Source organism: Oncorhynchus gorbuscha, linkage group LG14 (assembly GCF_021184085.1).
Source record: "Oncorhynchus gorbuscha isolate QuinsamMale2020 ecotype Even-year linkage group LG14, OgorEven_v1.0, whole genome shotgun sequence".
Lineage (NCBI taxonomy): Eukaryota > Metazoa > Chordata > Actinopteri > Salmoniformes > Salmonidae > Oncorhynchus > Oncorhynchus gorbuscha.
In genome coordinates this window covers 58,093,914-58,118,115 of record NC_060186.1, presented here as the reverse complement: position 1 = coordinate 58,118,115, position 24,202 = coordinate 58,093,914, and the positions used below count along the sequence as shown (strand labels likewise).

General features: G+C 43.3%; 2 protein-coding genes across 2 annotated transcripts; both read left to right on the top strand.

The window, feature by feature from the left end:
• Positions 1 to 338: 338 nt before the first annotated feature.
• Positions 339 to 11,206, top strand: kif25 (kinesin family member 25). Its single transcript, XM_046298631.1, has 15 exons — positions 339 to 757; positions 1,024 to 1,089; positions 1,507 to 1,635; positions 2,813 to 2,954; positions 4,982 to 5,085; positions 5,184 to 5,269; positions 7,721 to 7,760; positions 7,871 to 7,938; positions 8,063 to 8,137; positions 8,480 to 8,623; positions 8,845 to 9,021; positions 9,190 to 9,344; positions 9,496 to 9,753; positions 9,898 to 10,053; positions 10,279 to 11,206. The coding sequence occupies exons 1-15, from the start codon at positions 689 to 691 to the stop codon at positions 10,428 to 10,430; spliced, it is 1,821 nt and encodes a 606-aa protein (XP_046154587.1). The 5' UTR covers positions 339 to 688; the 3' UTR covers positions 10,431 to 11,206.
• Positions 11,207 to 11,954: 748 nt separating this feature from the next.
• hebp2 (heme binding protein 2) lies at positions 11,955 to 19,976 on the top strand. The gene is made up of 5 exons (XM_046299346.1): positions 11,955 to 12,098; positions 12,276 to 12,411; positions 12,559 to 12,694; positions 19,020 to 19,200; positions 19,384 to 19,976. Exons 2-5 carry the CDS (start codon positions 12,334 to 12,336, stop codon positions 19,568 to 19,570), a joined length of 582 nt encoding a protein of 193 aa, XP_046155302.1. The 5' UTR covers positions 11,955 to 12,098; positions 12,276 to 12,333; the 3' UTR covers positions 19,571 to 19,976.
• Positions 19,977 to 24,202: the final 4,226 nt, after the last annotated feature.

Genomic DNA, 24,202 nt, shown 5'->3' with positions numbered 1-24,202 from the left:
AGATGGCATAATATGGTTTTTTTTTGGTATGCAATAGTCATCACGCTGGATTAACGAACTACTACTGGCACACATAGAAATAAAGTATACCAGCTATTTTTAGTGATTGTATTATTTTTTACATAGGGGTCATCAATGTTCACTGTAATATAACTACTTTGTAGCTATCGTCTCGTATCTGTGCATGAGAGTGCATCCAACTCAGTTCCGCTACCAAAAAAAAGTGTTGTGCATTTGCGCACCAAATTCTGGCGGAAACTGAAGTGCCGTGGTTTGACTTCGTTTTGAGAATGTCGGCTCAATTGACCGCAGTCCTTGAGATGCAGGATACAAGGCTCAATTGTGCCAGCAGGATTTAGGATTTAGGATTATCATTAATCCACAAATTCAGACTTTGACATGCAAGAGCAAAATGATCAAAACTAAGGGATATATACTACCCACCAAATGTTCACATTCAAATACTGTTGCTGATATTTCTCTCCAGCCTGTCAAAAGCCCATGGCACCATTCCGAACGCACGTCTCAGGACAAGTGGACGACATCTAAATGCGCACGGATGGAGAGCTTCTTGGAAAGTGTTGTCCGTGCGTAATCGCATTATCTGACCTGCAAAAACGCAGGCTGACAACCCAGTCGCATAATATTCTTTACTGTACTTTTTTATTGTTTTCTCTCATTTATTAAAATGCCACTCTTCATTAACCGAGACCAGATATTTGCGCACCAAGTGCACCTTCTGGAGCACAAACTGCGGGTATGTCTATTTTTTAATTTATTGTAAATTCAAAAGGTATGACAGGTGAAGCTAATACGACTGTCGTTTAGGTAGGTTTAGTTGTTACTTTGTGAGAATAATTGTTTATCGTTTAGTTAGTAAGCTATAATAACTATTCGATTAATTGCAAGCCCCATTTTATTGATGTATCTTTAGTAAAGGAATTTAATTAAAATCAGATAAACATCACTGACTTTACAACGTCAAACTAGCAGCGTTGGCTAATCTGTCCCGAACGTTTCTAGAGCAAAGAAGAACGCATTCTGGAGTTGGAGACTGAAAATGCCATTCTTCACCTGAGGCTCGCCGATGTGAGTTGAGTCATTGGATAATACATTTTAATGTACTGTGGTATTTTAACACCCCAGTCATTGCCCGCTGTGTAGGTAGCCAAGCAAAGGCCGTGGTACACAATTTAAGCACATCATTGGGTGCCACAGATGGATACGCTTACTGTCTACAGAATTGAATTAGAATTAGTTAAAAGCAATATGTAAACATGTTATTTTTGCTTGTTTAACACGTTCCCTGTTAATGTTCACTTCATGGATAGCTCCAATTGTGCACAGTATGGAGGCATAAAATGAACACTGAGTTGCTGGTACATTTTTAAAAAATGTACCACGTCCTTCCTGGACCAAAAGTTGGGTTTTGGATGTCAAAATGGTGACTTGTCACTGTATGTCTTGGTAATGGTGGTTCCCCCTTGCCCTGTTCTCCCTCTCCAGTGTCTGGGGAAACTTCGTCGGGATCATGCAGAAGAGGCAGAAGCAGAAGCCCAGAAGCGTTGGCAACACCAGAGAGTTGTGCAGCAAAGCACCCAGTCTGCCCTGGCCAAACTCCTGTCTGAAGTGCAGGTACACTTGGAGCTGTGCTTTGGGTCATTGTCCTGTTGTAGGAGGAAATTGGCTCCAATTAACCGCTGTCCACAGGGTGCATGGCAAAATGGAGCGATAGCCTTCCTTCTTCAAGATCCCTTTTACCCTGTACACAAATTTCCCACTTTACCACCACCAAAGCACCCCCAGATCATCACATTGCCTCCACCTTGCTTGACAGATGGCGTCAAGCACTCCTCCAGCATCTTTTCATTTTTTCTGCGTCTCACGAATGTTCTTCTTTGTGTCTGTCCATAACACGTTTTTCCAATCTTCCTCTGTCCAGTGTCTGTGTTCTTCTGCCCATCTTCATCTTTTCTTTTTATTAGCCAATCTGAGATATGGCTTTTTCTTTGCAACTCTGCCTAGAAGGCCAGCATCCAAGAGTCGCCTCTTTACTGTTGATGTTGAGACTGATGTTTTGCTGGGACTATTTAATAAAGCTGCCAGTTAAGGACGTGTGAGGTGTCTGTTTCTCAAACTAGACACTCTAATGAACTTGTCCTCTTTCTATTCTGGTCAGAACCAGTTTCCGCTGTTCTGTGAAGGGAGTAATACAGAGCGTTGTATGAGATCTTCAGTTTTTTGGCAATTTCTCGCATGGAATAGCATTCATTTCTCAGAACAAGAATAGACTGATGAGTTTCAGAAGAACGTTCTTTGTTTCTGACCATTTTGAGCCTGTAATGGAACCCACAAATGCTGATGCTGATGCTGATGCTCTATTGCTTCTTTAATCAGAACAACAGTTTTCAATTGTGCTAACATAATTGCAAAAGGGTTTTCTAATGATCAATTAGCCTTTTTAAATTATAAACTTGGATTAGCTAACACAACGGGCCATTGGGAACACCGGAGTGATGGTTGCTGATAATGGGCCTCTATACACATATGTAGATATTCCATTAAAAAATCAGACGTTTCCAGCTTCAATAGTCATTTACAACATTAACAATATCTACACTGTATGATGTTGATGTTATTTTTATTTTAACGGGCAAAAAAATGTGCTTTTCTTTCAAAAACAAGGACATTTCTAAGTGACCCACAAACTTTTGAACGGTAGTGTATATAGGTTGAAATACTGTACTAGAGTCGTTGAGGACCTGAACACACATGACCACACATTCATGGTATTATTTGTGTAATATTCTAGATTTTGAAGCAGGACCTGCGAGAGGTGTTTGCGGTGTATGTGAACTTCGCCACTGAGTTGGAGAACCAGAGCAGGCTGCTGCTGGAACAAGTCGGCCAAGCCAGCTTCGCCCTCCAGGGCCACCATGGCAATGATGTGCACAGTGAGTAGACTACCTGTGGTCGGATTTATGATTTCACTCAATAAATGTGTGTCACACGTATCCCCTTGTACTTCTGCTTCTCTCTGTCTGTTTCTCTCTGTCACTCCCTTTCTCTTGCCTCTCTCTCTCTCTCTCTCTCTCTCTCTCTCTCTCTCTCTCTCTCTCTCTCTCTCTCTCTCTCTCTCTCTCTCTCTCTCTCTCTCTCTCTCTCTCTCTCTCTCTCTCTCTCTCTCTCTCTCTCTCTCTCTCTCTCTCTCTCTCTTTCTCTCAATTCAATTCAATTCAATTCAAGGGCCTTTATTGGCATGGGAAACACATGTTAACATTGCCAAAGCAAGTGAGGTAGATAATATACAAAAGTGAAATAAACAATAAAAATGAACGGTAAACATTACACTCACAGAAGTTTCAAAAGAATAAAGACATTACAAATGTCATATTATGTATATATACAGTGTTGTAACAATGTACAAATGGTTGAAGTACAAAGGGAAAGGAAATAAGCATAAATATGGGTTGTATTTACAATGGTGTTTGTTCTTGACTGGTTGACCTTTTCTTGTGGCGACAGGTGACAAATCTTGCTACAGTGATGGCACACGGTGGTATTTCACCCAGTAGATATGGGAGTTTATCAAAATCGGGTTTGTTTTCGAATTATTTGTGGATCTGTGTAAATATGTGTCTCTAATATGGTCATACATTGGGCAGGAGGTTAGGAAGTGCAGCTCAGTTTCCACCTCATTTTGTGGGCAGTGTGCACATAGCCTGTCTTCTCTTGAGAGCCAGGTCTGCCTATGGCGGCCTTTCTTAATAGCAAGGCTATGCTCACTGAGTCTGTACATAGTCTCTCTATGTCTCCCTCTCTCTCTGTCTTTCTCCCATTCTCAAGTATCTTATTTACTGTGCCCCTAGGCTGTATGTTAAGAGGTTGTTTGCCTTGGGGATAATCCTCTCTCCCCCTCTAACTCCTCCTTCACCCAGCCCTCCAATATGACTTTGTCAGCGAGGTTTGGAAAGGTTGTGTGACCTGTCCTCTGCGTCACCTGGTCGCCATGGTGACAAGCTCGAGGAACTTATCCCTCGTCACTTGGTTAAACCTGGCTGTCTGTTGGGCCTGTGGGAAAAGCACCTAGCCTATATATACCTGACCCTATTGGTTTCGTTCCCCACAGGTCCAGAGTCAGTTTTGTTGTTTGGCTTGAAATAGTTCATGTATATGTAAGGCAGTAGCGCTGATCCCAAATCAGTCAGCTTTTGGAGAAAATGTCAATGTAGGCACAAATATTGTATTTATGAACCAGTATGATTTATGAAGCATTATTCATATCATTTATAGATCATGGATTAATATTTTTATTTTGCGAATACTCTGTTTAAAAAATAAAGTGTACCCTGCAGTTGCATCTCGAGCTACCCTTCATTCAGGAAGGATGTCAGATGGTTGAGCAACCCAGCCTCCTATCAAAACAATGACTTAGATTAATCCATCAACTGTCCCTGTAAGTCCGGCACAATGAGCACACACATAACCCCTCGGGCTTAAGTCTTAGCTCATGAACAGGACAGGTCAAATACAATAACCATCAGCAGCAGGAGAGGATCTCTCTCTTTAGCTATTACCCTGCTTGTTGTAGTTGTAGTTTGCATTCTCTAAGAGGAGGTTAGTTACATGTAATAGTAATGAATAGTGAGGAGGTCTGACTCTTGAGACTAGAGTTCACCATTGGCTTGTTTGATGTCAGGTTGTAAGTCATGTCGTCCAGACGATTCCAGGAGTTCTTATATGGCTTTGATTGCTTCATTACAGCGCGTGTGAGTGTATGAGTGGGTGTATCCATGTTTCCACTGAGATTAAGGACTTGGGTCTAAAGGTGCATTTAGTGGCTTAGCCTGGCACATGCATGATGTTACTGTCACGGTTTGTGTAACACCATTGAAGCAACAACAAAAAAAACCTCATAATTTGGTTATTATATGTGATGGTGCTGTTATTATTATCCTGTTCTCTGTGTATCTGTCCTCAGGTTTGCAGGCTCAGATGGAGGCTCTAGAGCGCTCTCTACTGGAGGAGAAGGAGCGGAGCAGGACTGAGAGGGAGAGGAGGAAGATACTTCACAACACCTTGGTGGTGAGGATCTTGACTACATTTTAATAGCCTTTGTTTCTGTCTCTGTCTCTCTCTCTTTCTCTTACTCTATCTCTTTCTCTCTCATTGTTGCTCTTCAGGAGCTGCGGGGGAACATCAGGGTCCACTGCAGAGTGCGTCCGGTCCTTCCCTTTGACGATGGCCAGGGATCAACATTAGCAATAGGGTAAGTTTGTCAGATAATATATTTTTGAGCAGTACTGTACATTTTAAAGGGATATTTTGGGATTTTGGGAATGAGGCCCTTTATCTACTTCCCTGAAGTCAGATGAACTTGTGGATACCATTTGTATGTCTCTGTGTCCTGTATGAAGGAAGTTAGATGTAGTTTCTCGAGCCAATGCTAATTAGCGCTAGTGCAATGACTGGAAGTCTATGGGTTTGTACTAGCATACTACCTTCATACTGGACACAGAGACATACAAATGGTATCCACTAGTTCATCTGCCTCTGGGAAAGTAGATAAAGGGCCGTTTTCTGGTCACAGGTTCAGGAATGGTTAAAAAGTCATAACATGCACTTAAAATGAACCTTACAAATAGCAGTGTTGGGGAATTTGGAAAGCCATTGTCAGTCAATAAATAATATAATAATACTCGTAGAAAAGGCTTTCATCTTTAGCTCACAATCTGTGGATAATATATGATTAAAAAGGTTATAAAATGTTGTAAAACATCACAGCACAATTGAAAAATATATGGCACATGGAAACCAAAACAGGGCTGAGGGGCTGAGGGGTGGTCTATGGTGATAGGTTGGATGGGCTGAGAGTGGCTGAGGGGTGGGATTAAAGAGCTGAGGTCTATGGTGATAGGTGGGATGGGCTGAGAGTGGCTGAGGGGTGGGATTAAAGAGCTGAGGTCTATGGTGATAGGTGGGATGGGCTGAGAGTGGCTGAGGGGTGGGATTAAAGAGCTGAGGTCTATGGTGATAGGTGGGATGGGCTGAGAGTGGCTGAGGGGTGGGATTAAAGAGCTGAGGTCTATGGTGATAGGTGGGATGGGCTGAGAGTGGCTGAGGGGTGGGATTAAAGAGCTGAGGTCTATGGTGATAGGTGGGATGGGCTGAGAGTGGCTGAGGGGTGGGATTAAAGAGCTGAGGTCTATGGTGATAGGTGGGATGGGCTGAGAGTGGCTGAGGGGTGGGATTAAAGAGCTGAGGTCTATGGTGATAGGTGGGATGGGCTGAGAGTGGCTGAGGGGTGGGATTAAAGAGCTGAGGTCTATGGTGATAGGTGGGATGGGCTGAGAGTGGCTGAGGGGTGGGATTAAAGAGCTGAGGTCTATGGTGATAGGTGGGATGGGCTGAGAGTGGCTGAGGGGTGGGATTAAAGAGCTGAGGTCTGGGATGGGTGAGAGTGGCTGAGGGGTGGGATTAAAGAGCTGAGGTCTAGGATGGGCTGAGAGTGGCTGAGGGGTGGGGGATGGGCTGAGGTGGGAGTGGCTGAGAGTGGGGTGGGTTTAAAGAGCTGAGGTCTATGGTGATAGGTGGGATGGGCTGAAGTGGCTGAGGGGTGGGATTAAAGAGCTGAGGTCTATGGTGATAGGTGGGATGGGCTGAGAGTGGCTGAGGGGTGGGATTAAAGAGCTGAGGTCTATGGTGATAGGTGGGATGGGCTGAGAGTGGCTGAGGGGTGGGATTAAAGAGCTGAGGTCTATGGTGATAGGTGGGATGGGCTGAGAGTGGCTGAGGGGTGGGATTAAAGAGCTGAGGTCTATGGTGATAGGTGGGATGGGCTGAGAGTGGCTGAGGGGTGGGATTAAAGAGCTGAGGTCTATGGTGATAGGGGGATGGGCTGAGAGTGGCTGAGGGGTGGGATTAAAGAGCTGAGGTCTATGGTGATAGGTGGGATGGGCTGAGAGTGGCTGAGGGGTGGGATTAAAGAGCTGAGGTCTATGGTGATAGGTGGGATGGGCTGAGAGTGGCTGAGGGGCGGGTTTAAAGAGCTGAGGTCTATGGTGATAGGTGGGATGGGCTGAGAGTGGCTGATGGTGATAGGTGGGTGGGAGTAAAGAGCTGAGGTCTATGGTGATAGGGGGAGAGCTGAGGTCTATGGTGATAGGGGGATGGGCTGAGAGTGGCTGAGGGGTGGGATTAAAGAGCTGAGGTCTATGGTGATAGGTGGGATGGGCTGAGAGTGGCTGAGGGGTGGGATTAAAGAGCTGAGGTCTATGGTGATAGGTGGGATGGGCTGAGAGTGGCTGAGGGGGTGGGGGATTAAAGAGCTGAGGTCTATGGTGATAGGTGGGATGGGCTGAGAGTGGCTGAGGGGTGGGATTAAAGAGCTGAGGTCTATGGTGATAGGGGGGATGGGCTGAGAGTGGCTGAGGGGTGGGATTAAAGAGTTTGTTTGGTAATGTATTATTGTTATGTGACTCTGCTTTATTTAAAAGTACCATGTATCTAACATATATGTAACGTGTATGTATGTGTAGCAAAAAGTCTGTAAAAAAATTAAGATATCTGTCCTTCGAAGAGGGGGGGTGGTGGAGGGAGATAAAGGGCTTCATTGCCAAAATCCTGAAGTATCACTTTAATTAGTGCATTTAACATCCTCTTACTAACAACAATTTAGAACAGTACAGTTTTATAATAGTCATGATTGTTTTCTGTTCAGGCCTGCTACAACAGAAGAGGTGGTTCAGGCAGTCAATGATGTGAGTACATACAGTTTTAAGGTCTTATTTATTGTTAGGTCTGTGATTGGGTTGAATGAGTCATTCTGAAATCACCTGCCTGTCTCACTGTTGTTTTGCCTGTTTTCCAGGATACAGTTGTTGTGAATTGTACTAGAATGGGGAACCTGGGGCTGAACAAGATGTTTGAGTTTGAGAGGTAATATAACATGATAATAACTTTGATTATTGTTGCTATTTTATATTTACATTCTGTCAACAGTTGTATTGTAGTATGTGTCACAGCTTCAGATGTTTGAAGCTTATCAAGCATGTGTTTCCAGGGTGCATGGTCCTGAGGACTCCCAGGATGTCGTGTTTGAGGAAGTGAAGCCTCTCCTCACATCTCTGCTGGACGGGTGAGTTAATGTGACCTTGTGCTGCTAAGGGGAAACACTGATCGTTAATGTAATTCTATTGCCTTCCTCACAGCATCTCAGAACTTCTAAAATATAAAAAAAGCCAACACTGTGCACCTCCTATTTACAGTAGAAATGATTACCTCAGAGAATTAGTGTTGTGATTGAATGCTTCATTGGATCAGGACCAGAGGCAAAGCAGACCATGTGAAACGTTATTAAATAGAGCGAAGCAGAATGAGGAATTAAATCCAGTGAGACGACGTCTGAATAACAAACAGCTAAGTTAATAGAAACAGCAAGTCTGTATTTCACAGACTGATTCTCCTATTGTTCGGTCAGGTATAACGTGTGCATCATGGCGTACGGACAGACAGGCAGTGGGAAGACACACACCATGATCGGCGCCCAGGCTGAGGACCCCTCAGGACCACAGGGGGAGGCCCGGCAAGGTGTTATTCCCAAAGCAGCCACTGAACTCTTCAGGTGGGTGGGTGGGTGGGTGGGAGGAGGGAGGGAGGGAGGGAGGGAGGGGGGGAGGGTGGGAGGGAGGGAGGGTGGGGGGAGGGAGGGAGAATTAAAAGTTTGGTGTTCATACTAGGGTTAGGGTGATGAGAGAAGGAGCTATACTTGTACATGGATGCATGTTTATACTTTACACTACTTTTATCTTGTTTACTTTTGTACGTGTGTGTGCTATCTGACAGGATGATATCGGAGAAACCTGCTGAGAGTCACACGGTGGAGGTGTCTGTGGTGGAGGTGTACAACAACGAGGTGTTGGATCTGCTGGCTAAAGACGAGGACGGGGTTGCCATGGGCGCCAAGAGAGATGTCATCACTACCAGCACAGGGACCAGCGAGGTGCCCTTACTCTCCTACGTGTGAGTAGTCCTTTACTGTTGCGTGCGTGCGTGGTGTGTATGTGAGTGATTAATTGAGTGAGTGTAGAGACATATCTATTGGATTGGTAATAGAATAGTGACCGTTTCTATGTGTGTGAGATTTATGTGAGTTGAAGTACTGTATTGCTGACTGTGTTCTCCTCCCAGGTTGGTGAGAAGCTCAGCAGATGTGATGCAGCTGATCAGTTCTGTTCTGAGGTTGAGGGCTCGCTGCCCTACACTGGTCCACAGAGACTCCTCACGCTCTCATCTCATAGTCACCCTCACTGTCTCCTCCAAGAGCCCCAACGCACTGGCCCTGGGTGAGACACACACTCAAACATCTGATTACTGACAAATGAAAACGGACAAGCTTTACACAATGTCTTAGTGCTATAATTTATTGATTTCTTGTCATGATATCTTGCTGCTATATTCCTTTATTGACTGTGTCTGTGGTGCTGTGCTGTCCAGCTCGTAGGTTGCAAAGTGTCAAGAAAGACATGCAGCGCAAGGCCCAGAAGGAGTGGTGGAGCCCCCGCTGTCGCCGTGCCAACCCAATGGGCCGCCAATCGGGGGACGAGCGTTCCGCTAGCTCCTCCTCCTCACCCTACCACTCCCCCAGCCACTCCCCCATTCACTCCTCTTGCCCCTCCCCCAGAGCCAGCACCGCCCAGGCTCCCTTCAGGACCAAACTACAGCTGGTGGACCTTGCAGGTAGCGAGTGCGCGGGTGAGTCGTGAAAACAACACCAAACTCATCCACCATGGTCTGTCATTGTTGTGTAGCAATGGTGTTCTCACCGATGGTGTAGGGGGGATGACTATGTGTATGCTGTGTGTGTAACTGTTTGGACGTCTGTTTGTGTAACTGTAGGTATGTCAGGGGTGACTGGCGCTGCCCTGTGGGAGACGTCGTGTATAAACCGCAGTCTGTCTGCTCTGTCTGACGTACTGGGAGCTCTGGCAGAGCAACGGCCACATGTGCCCTACAGAAACAGCAAGCTCACACACCTACTGCAGGATGCCATCGGTAACACACACACACACACACACACACACACACACACACACACACACACACACACACACACACACACACACACACACACACACACACACACACACACACACACACACACACACACACACACACACACACACACTTTGTTGTTTTCCTTGACTGCAGTTGATAATGACTAACCATTCTCCTCTCCCTCTCCCCTCTCTTCTCTATCCTCTCCTCCTTCTCCACTAGGTGGGGATGCGAAGCTGCTGGTGATGCTTTGTGTCTCTCCCACCCAGAGGTATATGACTGAGTCTCTACAGTCTCTGGGCTTTGGCACGCGGGCTCGTCAGGTCCAAAAAGATACCCCTCGCAGGAAGAATATTGCCCTCAAACTGAAGTAATGGGAGCAGAGCAGAGCAAAGGAGTATAGAAGAGAGAAGGGAGAGAGGTCCCAGGCTGTGATGGCATGGTCAAAGGTAGAACAGAGGTCCCCCTCAATCAAGTGAAGGCTGAACAGAGTTACATGTGGCCTCTGTGGCATAAATGTTGTATATATGTAAATATTATTTAGTAACTTATGTTGTTGCTTTACTTATACATGTACAAATGTTTATCTAGCTATTTGAACACCAAATTGGGTTGGTTTAAAAAAAAAAAGTTTAACAAATGTTGAATCATTTTCATCTATCGGTATCAAACTCCATCTCCCCTCTTTATGTCCACCCAAATAGTATACAATATTTACTTGACCAACTATTTTATATTGTGGAATTGATTCTTAGATGCAGTATTTCCCTTTGTTTTTAAATAGATTGACAAATCATTTAGGCTAGTAATTTTTTGATTTGTGCTAAATCTTAGACTGATGGTAAATCACAGGCTTTAAGGCTTACTTATACTGAACACACTATAAAACGCAACATGTAAAGTGTTGGTCCCATGTTTTATGAGCTGAAATAAAAGATCCCAGAAATGTTCCATACGCACAAAAAGCTTAATTCTCTCAAATTATGTGAACACATTTGTTTACCTCCCTGTTAGTCAGCATTCCTCCTTTGCCAAGATAATCTATCCACCGGACAGTTGTGGCATATCAAGAAGCTGATTAAAAAGCATGATCATTACACAGGTGCACCTTGTGCTGGGGACAATAAACGGCCACTCTAAAATGTGCAGTTTTGTCACACAACACAATGCCACAGATGTCTCCAGCTTTGAGGGAGCGTGTAATTGGCATGCTGACTGCAGGAATGTCCACCAGATCGGTTGCCAGATAATTGAATGTTAATTTCTATACCAACATCGTTTTAGAGAATTTAGTAGTATGTCCAGCCGGCTTCACAACCGTAGACCTTGTGTAACCATGCCAGTCTAGGACCTCCACATCTGGCTTCTTCACCTGTGGGATCTTCTGAGACCAGCCACCCTGACAGCTGATGAAACTGAGGACTTTTCTGTTTGTAATAAACCCCTTTTTGGGGGAAAACTCATTCTGATTGGCTGGGCCTGGCTCCTATGTCCTCCAAGCCCACCCATGGCTGTGCCCCTGCCCCGTCATGTGAAATCCATAGATTAGGGCCTAATGAATTTATTTCAATTGATTGATTTCCTTATATGAACTGTAACTCAGCAACATTTTTGAAAATGTTGCATGTTGCATTTACATTTTTGTTCAGCATATATTTGTAATATAAATTTGTTATAATTGTGTGGGCTTGCTTTTAATGCCTTTCTTATAAACCATGCACTTATTTTAGTGTTTGGAAGCCTCAATATTTGTTACATGTATTTTTGTTACGTTCAAACTTTGAATAAACATGTTTTGTCCTTTTCTGTATTTCATGGCTTACAAAAACTCTGGGCAGCCAATCAGGATTCACGTTTTTCTGTCGTTGCTACGTAAATATCATGTGACCGAAGGGATTTTGTAACAACAAACGCACCACTCCCCCAATGACCTCGCCCTCCCTGTTATGAAACACCTACATTTGGACCATTTTGTCATTTCTATCCAGGAAAAACGATAAATAAATAGCTAGTACATTGACACACCAGTGATTTCGAAGAAGGTAAGGACTGTCGTTTTAGACTCTTTATCTCGCTAGCTACCTGTGGGGAGAGGCAAGTTGTTGTCGTGAACATGACTATCTAGGAACAGGTTGTGAATGATTGATTTTAAGTTATAGTAGTTTTGTGGTATGATCAGCGAAGTTGTGTTTTATATTAGTTTGACCTTTTTTCTTTAGCTTTGAACATCAAGTATTGAATGAGAAGGACTTTAGGACTGGTCAGAAACCTCCCACAATGCTGAAAACAATTGGGCAAGCTATTTTCTCGACTACTTTGCAGAATCCAAAGTTTACACCTAACGAGGAGAATAAGGTTGGTGGTTCTTAGTACCCAGTCAGCTTAGATATGGATATACATTTTCTGGATGAACAAGTACAAGTTTACAACAAGTGTGTGTGTGTGTGTGTGTGTGTGTGTGTGTGTGTGTGTGTGTGTGTGTGTGTGTGTGTGTGTGTTCAGGCTCCTGACTATGAGGTCCGTACCTATCAGACAACCAACTGGATAAGCACTACTCTGACTGGTATGGAGCAGCAGGCTGCGATAAGCACTGGGTTCCGACGCCTGTTCAGCTACATCCAGGGCAACAACCACAACAGTAAGTCACACTTTCAGTCATTAGGTGTTAGGCTACACACTTAGAAACAAACATGCTTACAAGGCACTTTAACTATTGCTCAGTTGGTAGAGCATGGCGCTTGCAATGTGAGGATAGTGAATTCGATTTCCAGGACCACCAATATGTATGCATGCATGACCAAGTCCCTTTGGAAAGATTTGTGTACAAAACATTAGGAACAACTTCCTAATATTGAGTTGCACCCCTTTTGCCCTCAGAACAGCCTCAATTTGTCGGGGCATGGACTCTACAAGACGTCGAAAGCATTCCACAGGGATACTGGCCCATATTGATTGCAATGCTTCACGCAGTTGTGTCCAGTTGGCTGGATGTCCTTTGCGCGGTGGACCATTATTGATATGCACTGGAAACTGTTGAGCGTGAAAAACCCTGCAGCATTGCAGTTCTTGACAGAAACCGGTGAGCCTGGCTAGGGCTGTGGCGGTAATTACATTTTGTCAGCCAATTACTGTCATGCAAAAGACTGCTGGTCTCACGGTAATTGACCGTTAATTAACATAAACACTTTTAGCATCTCCAGGCTTCCACACATACAAGCTGATATGTCTCCAACTTCAGCGATATATATATATCAATTTAACATACACCATCACAATAAATCCATTATTTATTGTAGTCAGGTCTAAAGAAATATTATGATATGAAGAAAATATATTTCAGAATATCAGTTGGCCTACTGTATCTGGCTATGCTCCATGCCAATGGCTGTAGGCTAGTTAATTTGCCTGACAATATATGCTGATAAATCCTGTGCATTTATTTTATGAGTTTATAGTAAGAAGATTATAATTGATCTTAGCTATAAAAAATGAAAGGATATTTTTTTCCCCCATTACTGAGTGAGTGCGCATATAGCATGTGTCACGAAGCGGCTCAAAGCCCGTAACAAAGGGAGACAACGTGGAGATAAGGAGTAGCAAAATATGTATTTATTAACTAAAGCAACTAAGTATAATATACAATGGTGTGTGTAATCAGTAGTGTAAGTGACTGTTTTTCATGAATGAATGTGATAATGCAGGGTGATGAAAGGTGCCAAAGCAAACAAACAATAGGCCACCAAGAAACACAACACAATCTAAAAAAGGTGTCTGCATGGAGAGAGTCTCCTCCATGAATGTGGAAGAGGTTTTTTCCTGGGAGACACCTGGCCCAGGTGTTTCCCATTACTGAGTCAACTCCGCCCACCGGCATCCTAATAAGGAAACAAGAACAAAGACAGAATACGGCAGACAGAGTGGGAGGGTCGTCACACATGGCTATATTGAGTGTATAAATGATCACTTGAAACACGTCCTATATGCTAGATTTAGAGTTATTTGGCAACATTAGTTGTGAATGAAACAAATCTTAGAATGTCTTAGAAATCAAATCATGTATGGGCTCCCGAGTGGTGCAGCGGTCTAAGGCACTGCATCTTAGTGCTAGATACAGCCTGGTTCGAATCCAGGCTGTATCACAACCGGCTGCGATTGGGAGTCCCATAGTGCGGCACACAATTGGCCCAACGTTGTCCGGGTTTGGGTGATGTAGGCCGTCATTGTAAATAAGAATTTGTTCTTAACTGACTTGCCTAGTTAAATAAATGTAAAAAAAAAAAATTGCATGGAGCAACTATAGGCTATTGATGATTTGAGAAAGAAGCAGAAAAAGCTTGTTCTCTGTTCCTTGCCTCAGGCTGCACAGCTGTTCTCTCAACTGATTTTCACCCATCAGACTATTCTCAATTTAATCTTGTCTTTACTGATATGTCAAATTAGTTTCGATTTAGAATGGCCCATTATCAAATAGGCAGGGGGAAAATGTCTTCTGTATGGACTCAAATAGGGAATTCTGTGTGTGATGTGTCACCCAATTAATTATGAAAATTATGAAAATTCAAAACAATCCCTATTACTAGGCTGTTCAAATACAAATTGTAGACTAACTGTAAGCCGCCCTGCACAATCAATGAATCAACAGCATGGTCTAAGGCTATACGTTCTGTCCAGACTCATGGATATATATATATATACACACACACAGTTGAAGTCAGAAGTTTACATACACTTAGGTTGGAGTCATTAAAACTCGTTTTTCAACCACTCCACAAATGTCTTGTTAACAAACTACAGTTTTGGCAAGTCGGTTAGGACATCTACTATGTGCATGACACAAGTAATTTTTCCAACAATTGTTTACAGACTCAGTGAATTATCAATATATGCCATTTAGCAGACGCTTTTATCCAAAGCGACTTACAGTCATGTGTGCATACATTCTACGTATGGGTGGTCCCGGGGATCGAACCCACTACCCTGGCGTTACAAGCGCCATGCTCTACCAACTGAGCTACAGAAGGACCACAATTCCAGTGGGAATTGTGGTCCTTATCACAATTCCAGTGGGTCAGAAGTTTCCATACACTAAGTTGACTGTGCCTTGAAACAGTTTGGAAAATTTCAGAAAATGATGTCACAGCTTTAGAAGCTTCTGATAGGCTAATTGACATCATTTGAGTCCATTGGAGGTGTAACTGTGGATGTATTTCAAGGTCTACCTTCAAACTCATTGCCTCTTTGCTTGACATCATGGGGAAATCAGCAAAGACCTCAGAAAACAAATTGTAGACCTCCACAAGTCTGGTTCATCCTTAGGAGCAATCTCCAAATGCCCGAAGGTACCATGTCCATCTGTACAACATTTAATATGAAAGTATAAACACCATGGGACCACGCAGCCATTATACTGCTCAGGAAGGACACGCGATCTGCCTCCTAGAGATGAACGTACTTTGGTACGAAAAGTGCAAATCAATCCCAGAACATCAGCAAAGGACCTTGTGAAGATGCTGGAGGAAACCAGTACAAAGTATCTATATCCACAGTAAAACGAGTCCTATATCGACATAACCTGAAAGGCCACTCAGCAAGGAAGAAGCCACTGCTTCAAAAGCGCCATAAAAAAGCCAGACTGCGGTTTGTAACTGCACATGGGGACAAAGATCATACTTTTTGGAGAAATGTCCTCTGGTATAATGAAACAAAAATATAACTGTTTGGCCATAATGACCATCGTTATGTTTGGAGGAAAAAGGGGGAGGCTTGCAAGCCGAAGAACACCATCCCAACCGTGAAGAACGGGGGTGGCAGCATCATGTTTTTAAAGCTTGGTTGCAAATGGGTCTTCCAAATGGACAATGACCCCAAGCATACTTCTAAAGTTGTGGCACATTGGCTTAAGGACAACAAAGTCAAGGTATCGGAGTGTCCATCACAAAGCCCAGTCCTCAATCCTATAGGAAATGTGTGGGTAGAAATGAAAAAGCGTGTGCGAGCAAGGAGGCCTACAAACCTGACTTAGTTACACCAGCCCTGCAGGAGGAATGGGCCAAAATTGTCCCAACTTATTGTGGGAAGCTTGTGGATGGCTACCCAAAACATTTGACCCAAGTTAAACAATTTAAAGGCAATGCTACCAAATACTAAGGGTGTATGTAAACTTCTGACCCACTGGGAATGTGATGAAAGAAATAAAATCTGAAATAAATCATTCTCTCTACTATTATTCTGACATTTCACATTCTTAAAATAAAGTGGTGATCCTAACTGACCTAAGACAGGGAATTTTTACTAGGATTAAATGTGACAGGAATTGTGAAATAACTGGGTTTAAATGTATTTGGCTAAAGTGTATGTAAACCTCCGACTTCAACTGTAGTTTGGAGCGTAAGGTAACCAGTCCATCTAGTGTGCATAATATAGTCCACACTCAATTATGTATCAAATAAATCTTACATCAGTGTAGTTGTTTTTCTGCAGTGCATAATATGCAGTAGACTATGTATTGTATAATGGCACAATCATAATTTTAAATTATTTTTTTCTGGGCATCAGCTCTAATATACATGAGTGTTTTTAATTAATCATCACCCTAGAAAGCGCTGTCCATTTCGTTTACGGTGTTTCAACCTGTTGTTTAACTAATTTCTTCAAATTTATAATCACAGTGAGGTGAGTTTATAAAGTACTAGAGGCTGTTTTGATGATGTGTGTGATTTGATACTCGATTGCATTTGCACCATTCTCATAAGTTATGACAACTGCGATTATGCATGTAACGCTTTATTACAAAGGTGCATTATTATGGTGAAAATGATCTTCATCGCCACTTTTGTTGTTATACAAAACTTATCAAACATATACAGTACCAGTCAAATGTTTGGACACCTACTCATTCAAGGGTTTTTCTTTATGTTTACTAGTTTCTACATTGTAGAATAATAGTGAAGACCTCATCAAAACTATGAAATAACACATATGTAATAACCAAAAAAGTGTTAAACAAATGAAAATATATTTTATATTCTTCAAAGTAGCCACCCTTTGCCCTGATGACAGCTTTGCACACTCTTGGCATTCTCTCAACCAGCTTCACCTAGAATGCTTTTCCAACAGTCTTGAAGGAGTTCCCACATATGCTGAGCACTTGTTGACTGCTTTTCCTTTACTCTGCGGTCCAACTCACCCAAACCATCTCAATTTGGTTGTGGTCAGTGATTGTGGAGGCCAGGTCATCTGATGCAGCACTCCATCACCCTCATTCTTGGTCAAATAACCCTTACACAGCCTGGAGGTGTTGGATTATTGTCCTGTTGAAAAACAAATGATAGTGCCACTAAGCGCAAACCAGATGGGATGGCGTATCTCTGCAGAATTCTGTAGTAGCCATGCTGGTTAAGTGTGCCTTGAACTCAAAATAAATCACAGACCGTGTCACCAGCACACCACCTCTTCCATGCTTCATGGTGGGAACCACACATGCGGAGATCATCTGTTCACCTGCTCTGCATCTCACAAAGACACGGCGGTTGGAACCAGAAATCTCACATTTGGACAGATTTCCACCGGTCTACTGTCCATTGCTCATGTTTCTTGGCCCAAGCAAGTGTCTTTTTTTTCTTATTAGTGTCCTTTTAGTAGTGGTTTCTTTGCAGTAATTCGACCACGAAGGCATGATTCACGCAGTCTCCTCTGAACAGTTGATGTAGATGTCTGTTACTTGAACTCTGAAGTATTTATTTGGGCTGGTAGCTCTAATAAACTTATCCTCTGCAGCAGAGGTAACTCTGGGTATTCCTTTCCTGTGGTGGTCCTCATGAGAGCCAGTTTCATCATAGCGCTTGATGGTTTCTGCGACTGCACTTGAAGATACCTTCAAAATTCTTGACATTTTCCGGATTGAATGACCTTCATGTCTTAAAGTAATGATGGACTGTCGTTTCTCTTTGCTTATTTGAGCTGTTCTTGCCATAATATGGACTTATTTTACCAAATTGCCATAATATGGACTTATTTTACCAAATTGCCCTATCTTCTCTATACCACCCCTACTTTGTCACAACACAATTGCTTGTCTCAAACCCATTTAAGATGGAAAGAAATTCCACAAGTTAACTTTTAACAAGGCACACCTGTTAATTGAAATGCATTCCAGGTGACTACCTCATGAAGATGGTTGAGAGAAGAATGCCAAGAGGGTGCAAAGCTGTCATCAAGGCAAAGGGTGGCTACTTAAAATAATCTCTAATTTAAAATATATTTTGATTTGTTTAACACTTTTTTGGTTACTACATGATTCCATATGTGTTATTTTATAGTTGTGATGTCTTCTATTGTTCTACAATGTAGAAACTAGTAAAAATAAAGAAAATCATTTGAATGAGTAGGTGTGTCCAAACCATACTCCTTTCAAGGCTTAAAAATAATTATTTAACCTGTCTCCTCCCCTTCATCGACACTGATTGGATTTAACAGGTGACATCAATAAGAGATCATAGCTTTCACCTAGTCAGTCAATCATGGAAAGAGCAGGTGTTCCTAATGTTTGGTACACTCAATGTATGTGACCCACGACCCAACAGTGAAGTAGGAACTAGTGCCAAACGAAAGAGGGTAAAGTGTGTCTCAAGTGATGGCGGGTGCACATATATTTTTTACGAGGGTGTTGTGCATCATATTTCTGTGTGTTTAGGGCATGTGACATATGGGCAGTAAGTACATAGGGCAGGTGTGTTGTGTGGGCAGTCGTGGCTTTAGTGTCTGTTTAGAAAATGTGATGTCCTTACCATCTAATGTCTGTATGTCAGGGACACATGGCCAGTATTAAACTTAGGGAGTCACTATCTGTGTCACTGTGTGTGTCTGTCATACCCACAGTCTAACTGCCTGGTCCTGGTTATGTGTTGCGTATCTGGCCATCTATCATTGGCTTGTGTGTGTGTGTGTGTGTATGTGTCTCCCAGAGGAGAACGTGGAGATGACAGCTCCAGTGACGTGTCTAGTGGACCCTGGGGCTGGCCCGGCCTGTGAGACCACCTTCACAGTGTCCTTCTATATCCCAGAGGAGCACCAGACCGCCCCACCCCTGCCCAGCGACCCAGAAGTCTTCCTGGAGAACAGAAAGGAGTTCACTGTGTTTGTCAGGTAATGGACCAATAAAGGTTTCGCTCACCTGCTGACGTTTGAAATGTGAGGCAGTATAGGGCCAGCAGTTAGTGTTCATGGACACATCTGTGAGTAGTAGACCATAGACCACGGCACCAGTATCCTTTCTTTCCTTCCCTCATAAAATATATCCTTCGTCATGCTCCCTGTCTTTCCATGCAGGACGTATGGGGGTTTCACCAACATGCAGAAGAGTCGTGAGGAGCTTCTGAATCTGCTAGAGAGCCTCCAGAGGGACGGGGCACGCTACAAGGACATGCCCTACTACGTCTGTGGCTATGACAGCCCCTTCAAACTAGTCAACCGCAGAAATGAGGTCTGGATCCTCCAGAAGACAGAGCCACAGTAACGGTTCAAACGGAGTCCCTACCTTTCTCCTCGAAGTATGCACTTGAACACTCATTTATTTAGAAGTATTGGATTGGTGTAGGCATGGACGACCAGATACACTTTATATCAGTGGAGGCTGCTGAGAGGAGGATGGCTCATAATAATGGGTTGATCAGAGCAAATGGAATGGCATCAAACACATGGAAACCATGATGTGTTTGACGTATTTGCAACTATTCCGCTCCAGCCACTACCATGAGCCCATCCTCTCCAATTAAGGTCCCAGCAACCTCCTGTGCTATATATACAAAAGTATGTGGACACCCCTTCAAATTAGTGGATTCAGCTATTTCAGCTACACCCGTTGCTGACAGGTGTATAAAATTGAGCACACAGCCATGCAATCTACATAGACAAACATTGGCAGTAGAATGGCCTTACTGAAGAGCTCAGTGACTTTCAACGTGGCATCGTCATAGGATGCCACCTTTCCAAGTCAGTAAGTAAAATGTCTTCCCTGCTAGAGCTGCCCCAGTCAACTGTAAATGCTGTTATTGTGAAGTGGAAACGTCTAGGAGCAACATGGCTCAGCTGCGAAGTGGTGGGCAACAAGCTCACAGAACGGGACCCCCGAGTGCTGAAGCGCGTAAAAATCATCTGTCCTCGGTTGCAAGACTCACTTACAAACTACCTCTGCAAGTAACGTCAGCACAAGAACTGTTTGTCGGGAGCTTTATGAAATGGGTGTCTGTGGCTGAGCAGCCGCACACAAGCCTAAGATCACCATGCGCAATACCAAGTGTCGGTTGGAGTGGTGTAATGCTCACCACCATTGGACTGGAGCAGTGGAAACGTGTTCTCTGGAGTAATGAATCACGCTTCACCATCTGATCCAACAGAATAATCTGGGTTTGGAGGATGCCAGGAGAACGCTACCTGCCCGAATGCATAGTGCTAACTGTAAAGTTTGGTGGAGGGGAATAATGGTCTGGGGCTGTTTTTTATGGTTTGGGCTAAGCCCCATAGTTCCATTGAAGGGATGACGGGAAATCTGAACAAATAACAGCTACATTCTAGACTATTCTGTGCTTCCTACTTTGTGGCAACAGTTTTGGGAAGGCCCATTCCTATTTCAGCAACAAAATGAGGTCCATACAGATGGTTTGTTGAGATCGATGTGGAAGAACTTGACTGGCCTGCACAAAGCCCTGATCTAAACCCCATCGAACACCTTTGGAATGAACTGGAATACCCACTGCGAGCCAGGCCTAATCTCCCAACATCAGTGCCCGACCTCACAAATGCTCTTGTGGCTGAATGGAAGTCCCCGCAGCAATATTCCAACGTCAAGTGGAAATCCTTCCCAGAAGAGTGGAGGCTGATACAACAGCAAGGGGGAAGCAGCTCTACTAATGCCCATGATTTTGGAATGAAATGATTGACGAGCAGGTGTCCACATACTTTTGGTCACGTAGTGTAGCAATCTTAAAACAGTCTATTCATTTTCATTCCGTGAGGGGGAGTCAACGGGTGCACACGTTGGGGAGGAAGGTAAGGAACTGAACAGAATAGCACCCATTCCCACTATGATTAGAAAAAGATATGCAGCTTTTTGAAGCATAATCACAAGTGCCTAAGCAATGTCTGTGACCTTTTGTAATAATGATAGTACAGTAATAACCTTTCCGTTGATACTTAAAGAAACTAAGAGACAGATGTCAAGGATCTTTTTAGATGCTCTTAATATTCAGGTCACTGAAGGGACTGATGATATACTGTAGCTGCTATTTGAGACTCCTTTCTACTACATTGTATACTACAAGGGACTTTCAAAAATAATTTAACTCCATTCCGTTAGATGCTGGCATGACAAGCACCTATATAAGCTAACATTAGCACATCTTCAGAAAATTAAATGTACAGGGAAGACCTTTGAACTTTGACACTGAATTCCTGACTCACTTAACTTTTGTTTTAAGCTTCTCAACTTTTGTGCTCTTTTACTTTGTACTTTTCATTGTAGATGCATTGCATATTCAAACTGCTAATTAATGGTGGCAACTATGTACATTTTACAGAGGACTTGGCAGTGTGGCTTAGCTCTGAGGGCTGCGTTGAATGACTAGACATACTTATGGACTATTGCTGAACTATAGATTACTGTGAGAAAGTCTCAATGATGATGTGAAAATGTAATGTGTGTCTGCATCTTGTCATCGTCTGTCACCCCCCCCCCAAAAAAGACACATTTGTTGGGATATTATGATGTAAACTGATATTAGGTTCTGAAAGGGACAGCAGCTGGATCAATGGAAAAAAATATTATACACTGTGTAGTAAACATTAGGAACACCTGCTCTTTCCTTGACAGACTGATCAAACTTTATTTGTCACATGCGCCGAATACGACAAGTATAGACTTCACCGTGAAATGCTTACTTACAAGCCCTTAACCAACAGTGTAGACTTTAGCATTTCACGGTGACTTACAAGCCCTTAACCAACAGTGTAGACTTTACCGTGAAATGCTTACTTACAAGCCCTTAACTCTTCTTGAAATTCCCTGTTGGTTAAGAAAATATTGACCAAGTAGACTAAAATAAAAAGTAACACAATAAGAATAACAATAACGTGGCTATATACAGGGGGCACCGGTACCGACTCAGTGTGCGGGGGTACACGTTAGTTGAGATCATTTGCAGGTGGGGGTGAAGTGACTGCATAGATAAACCGCGAGTAGCAGCAGTGTACAAAAAGGGAGGGGTTGATGTAAATTGTCCGGTGGTGATTTTAGTAATTGTTCAGCAGTCTTATAGCTTGGTGGTAGAAAGTGTTGAGGAGCCTTTTGGTCCTAGATTTGGCGCTCCGGTACTGCTTGCTGTGCGGTAGAAGAGAAAACAGTCTCTGACCTGATGAAAGCTATGATCCCTTATTGATGTAACCTGTTAAATCCACTTCAAATCGTTTAGATTGAAGGGGAGGAGATGGGTTAAAGAAGGCATTTTAAGACTTGAAACAATGGATTGTATATGTGTGCCAATGAGGGTGAATGGGAAAGAAAAAATGAAGGTCCTTTGAACGGGGTATGGTAGTGGATGTCAGGCGCACCGGTTTCTGTCAAGAACTGCAACGCCGCTGGTTTTTCACGCTCAACACTTTCCCGTGTGTCTCAAGAATGTTCCACCACCCAAAGGACATCCAGTCAACTTGACACAACTGTGGGAAGGATTGGAGTCAACATCCCTGCAAATTGAGGCAGGATGGTGTTTCTTATGTTTTGTACACAGTGTATATTGTGTTACATTCTTTACTATGATTTATTCAAAGGAATACTTTTCACTATTACATGATTGTGGATGTATGTACAATAGTACATCAATTATGTAAAATGTGATTAAATACATTTAAAATGTCTACTTTCATGGAGTAGTCTGTGTTTGGGCTTTAGTTCCTGAGAGCAGTGCTTTTGGAGGTTGAAATCCTTAGGTACACAACAAATCTGTATGTCTTACAAACTGAAGGTCATGACTCTTCACAGCCAGCTGAAATCCTGTTTCATCCATACCTTTCGCTCCCCCGATCTCTCTTTCCTATCCTCTCCCAGTCAGGTCAGTGTGTGCGGACTCATCTTTATTTTTAGGAAAATTGTTCCCCATATCATGTTCAGACGGTCAGCAGAACCAGGGCAGGACACTGCTGTATTGTCTGCTGCTGCTTAGTCAGAAACATGTCCCATGCCTTGTGGCTTTGTGAGACTTCAGATATTTCCAATCAAATTGTATTTGATACCATACATTGAGTATTAATTAATTGCACAAGAAATTGCTTCCCACACAGTTTTGAATTACTTATGTATAGTAAATTATTGAACTGTTGAATAAATGATGCATATTGGAAAAAACCAGTAAAGATGTTGAGTCAAGGGTTTTCTAATGAAGAGCATTACCAAGTCAATAGGAAATGTCCCAGTACCATGATCTTATATCTGAAGATAAGTTGGTTGACTAGGGTCTGCATGGGGCAGTGACACTTGGAGTATTGGAAAGAGGCCAGATACAGCATGTCACTGGAATGATGATGGGAGGGAGGGGGAGGCGTCGCATTGATTGATGGGACAGTGAAATGTTGGGACTGCTGTCTGGAATATTAAAGGGGAGATGGAGTAACACAGTTAAATATTCAAGTGTTGCGGGCTACCAGTCAGCCCAACAGTGGGTGGACTGCTAAAACTAAGGGCGCTTTGCGTTTCTATATAGCACCATTTCATATAGCAGTGTGTGGATTGGTGAATATGCCAAGCCAGTGTCCCTATGGAGATAACTTGGTCTCTTTTACAGCAACCAACACGGTCTCTGTCTTCATGGAATATTAGAAGAGGTGACATTTATGCAGTGTCACTATATGTCACACAGTTATGATGGCACAACAGTGGAATATTATGTGACACCCGGTGACGCAGAGTTCTAACGGGACGTCCAGAGGTGAGAGGCATAAGGGATGACCTGGAGGAGGAAGTGGGGGTTAAGTGATGGCCTCTGAAGTTTTCCGGATGACAGACGACAGTGGGTGCCATGGCAACGGTGCTAATGAGGCGGTGATTTGGGCGGCGGGCTGGCAGATGGTCGTGAATCACACAGAGGTAGAGACGAGA

Bases quoted from the DNA above. Each gene is read 5' to 3' on its own strand.
- hebp2 (XM_046299346.1), top strand. From the start codon at position 12,334: ATGCTGAAAACAATTGGGCAAGCTATTTTCTCGACTACTTTGCAGAAT. The intron at 12,412-12,558 runs GTTGGTGGTTCT...GTGTGTGTTCAG, and splicing joins CACCTAACGAGGAGAATAAG to GCTCCTGACTATGAGGTCCG. The intron at 12,695-19,019 runs GTAAGTCACACT...TGTGTCTCCCAG, and splicing joins CCAGGGCAACAACCACAACA to AGGAGAACGTGGAGATGACA.
- kif25 (XM_046298631.1), top strand. From the start codon at position 689: ATGCCACTCTTCATTAACCGAGACCAGATATTTGCGCACCAAGTGCAC. The intron at 9,345-9,495 runs GTGAGACACACA...TGTGCTGTCCAG, and splicing joins CCCCAACGCACTGGCCCTGG to CTCGTAGGTTGCAAAGTGTC. The intron at 10,054-10,278 runs GTAACACACACA...CTTCTCCACTAG, and splicing joins CCTACTGCAGGATGCCATCG to GTGGGGATGCGAAGCTGCTG.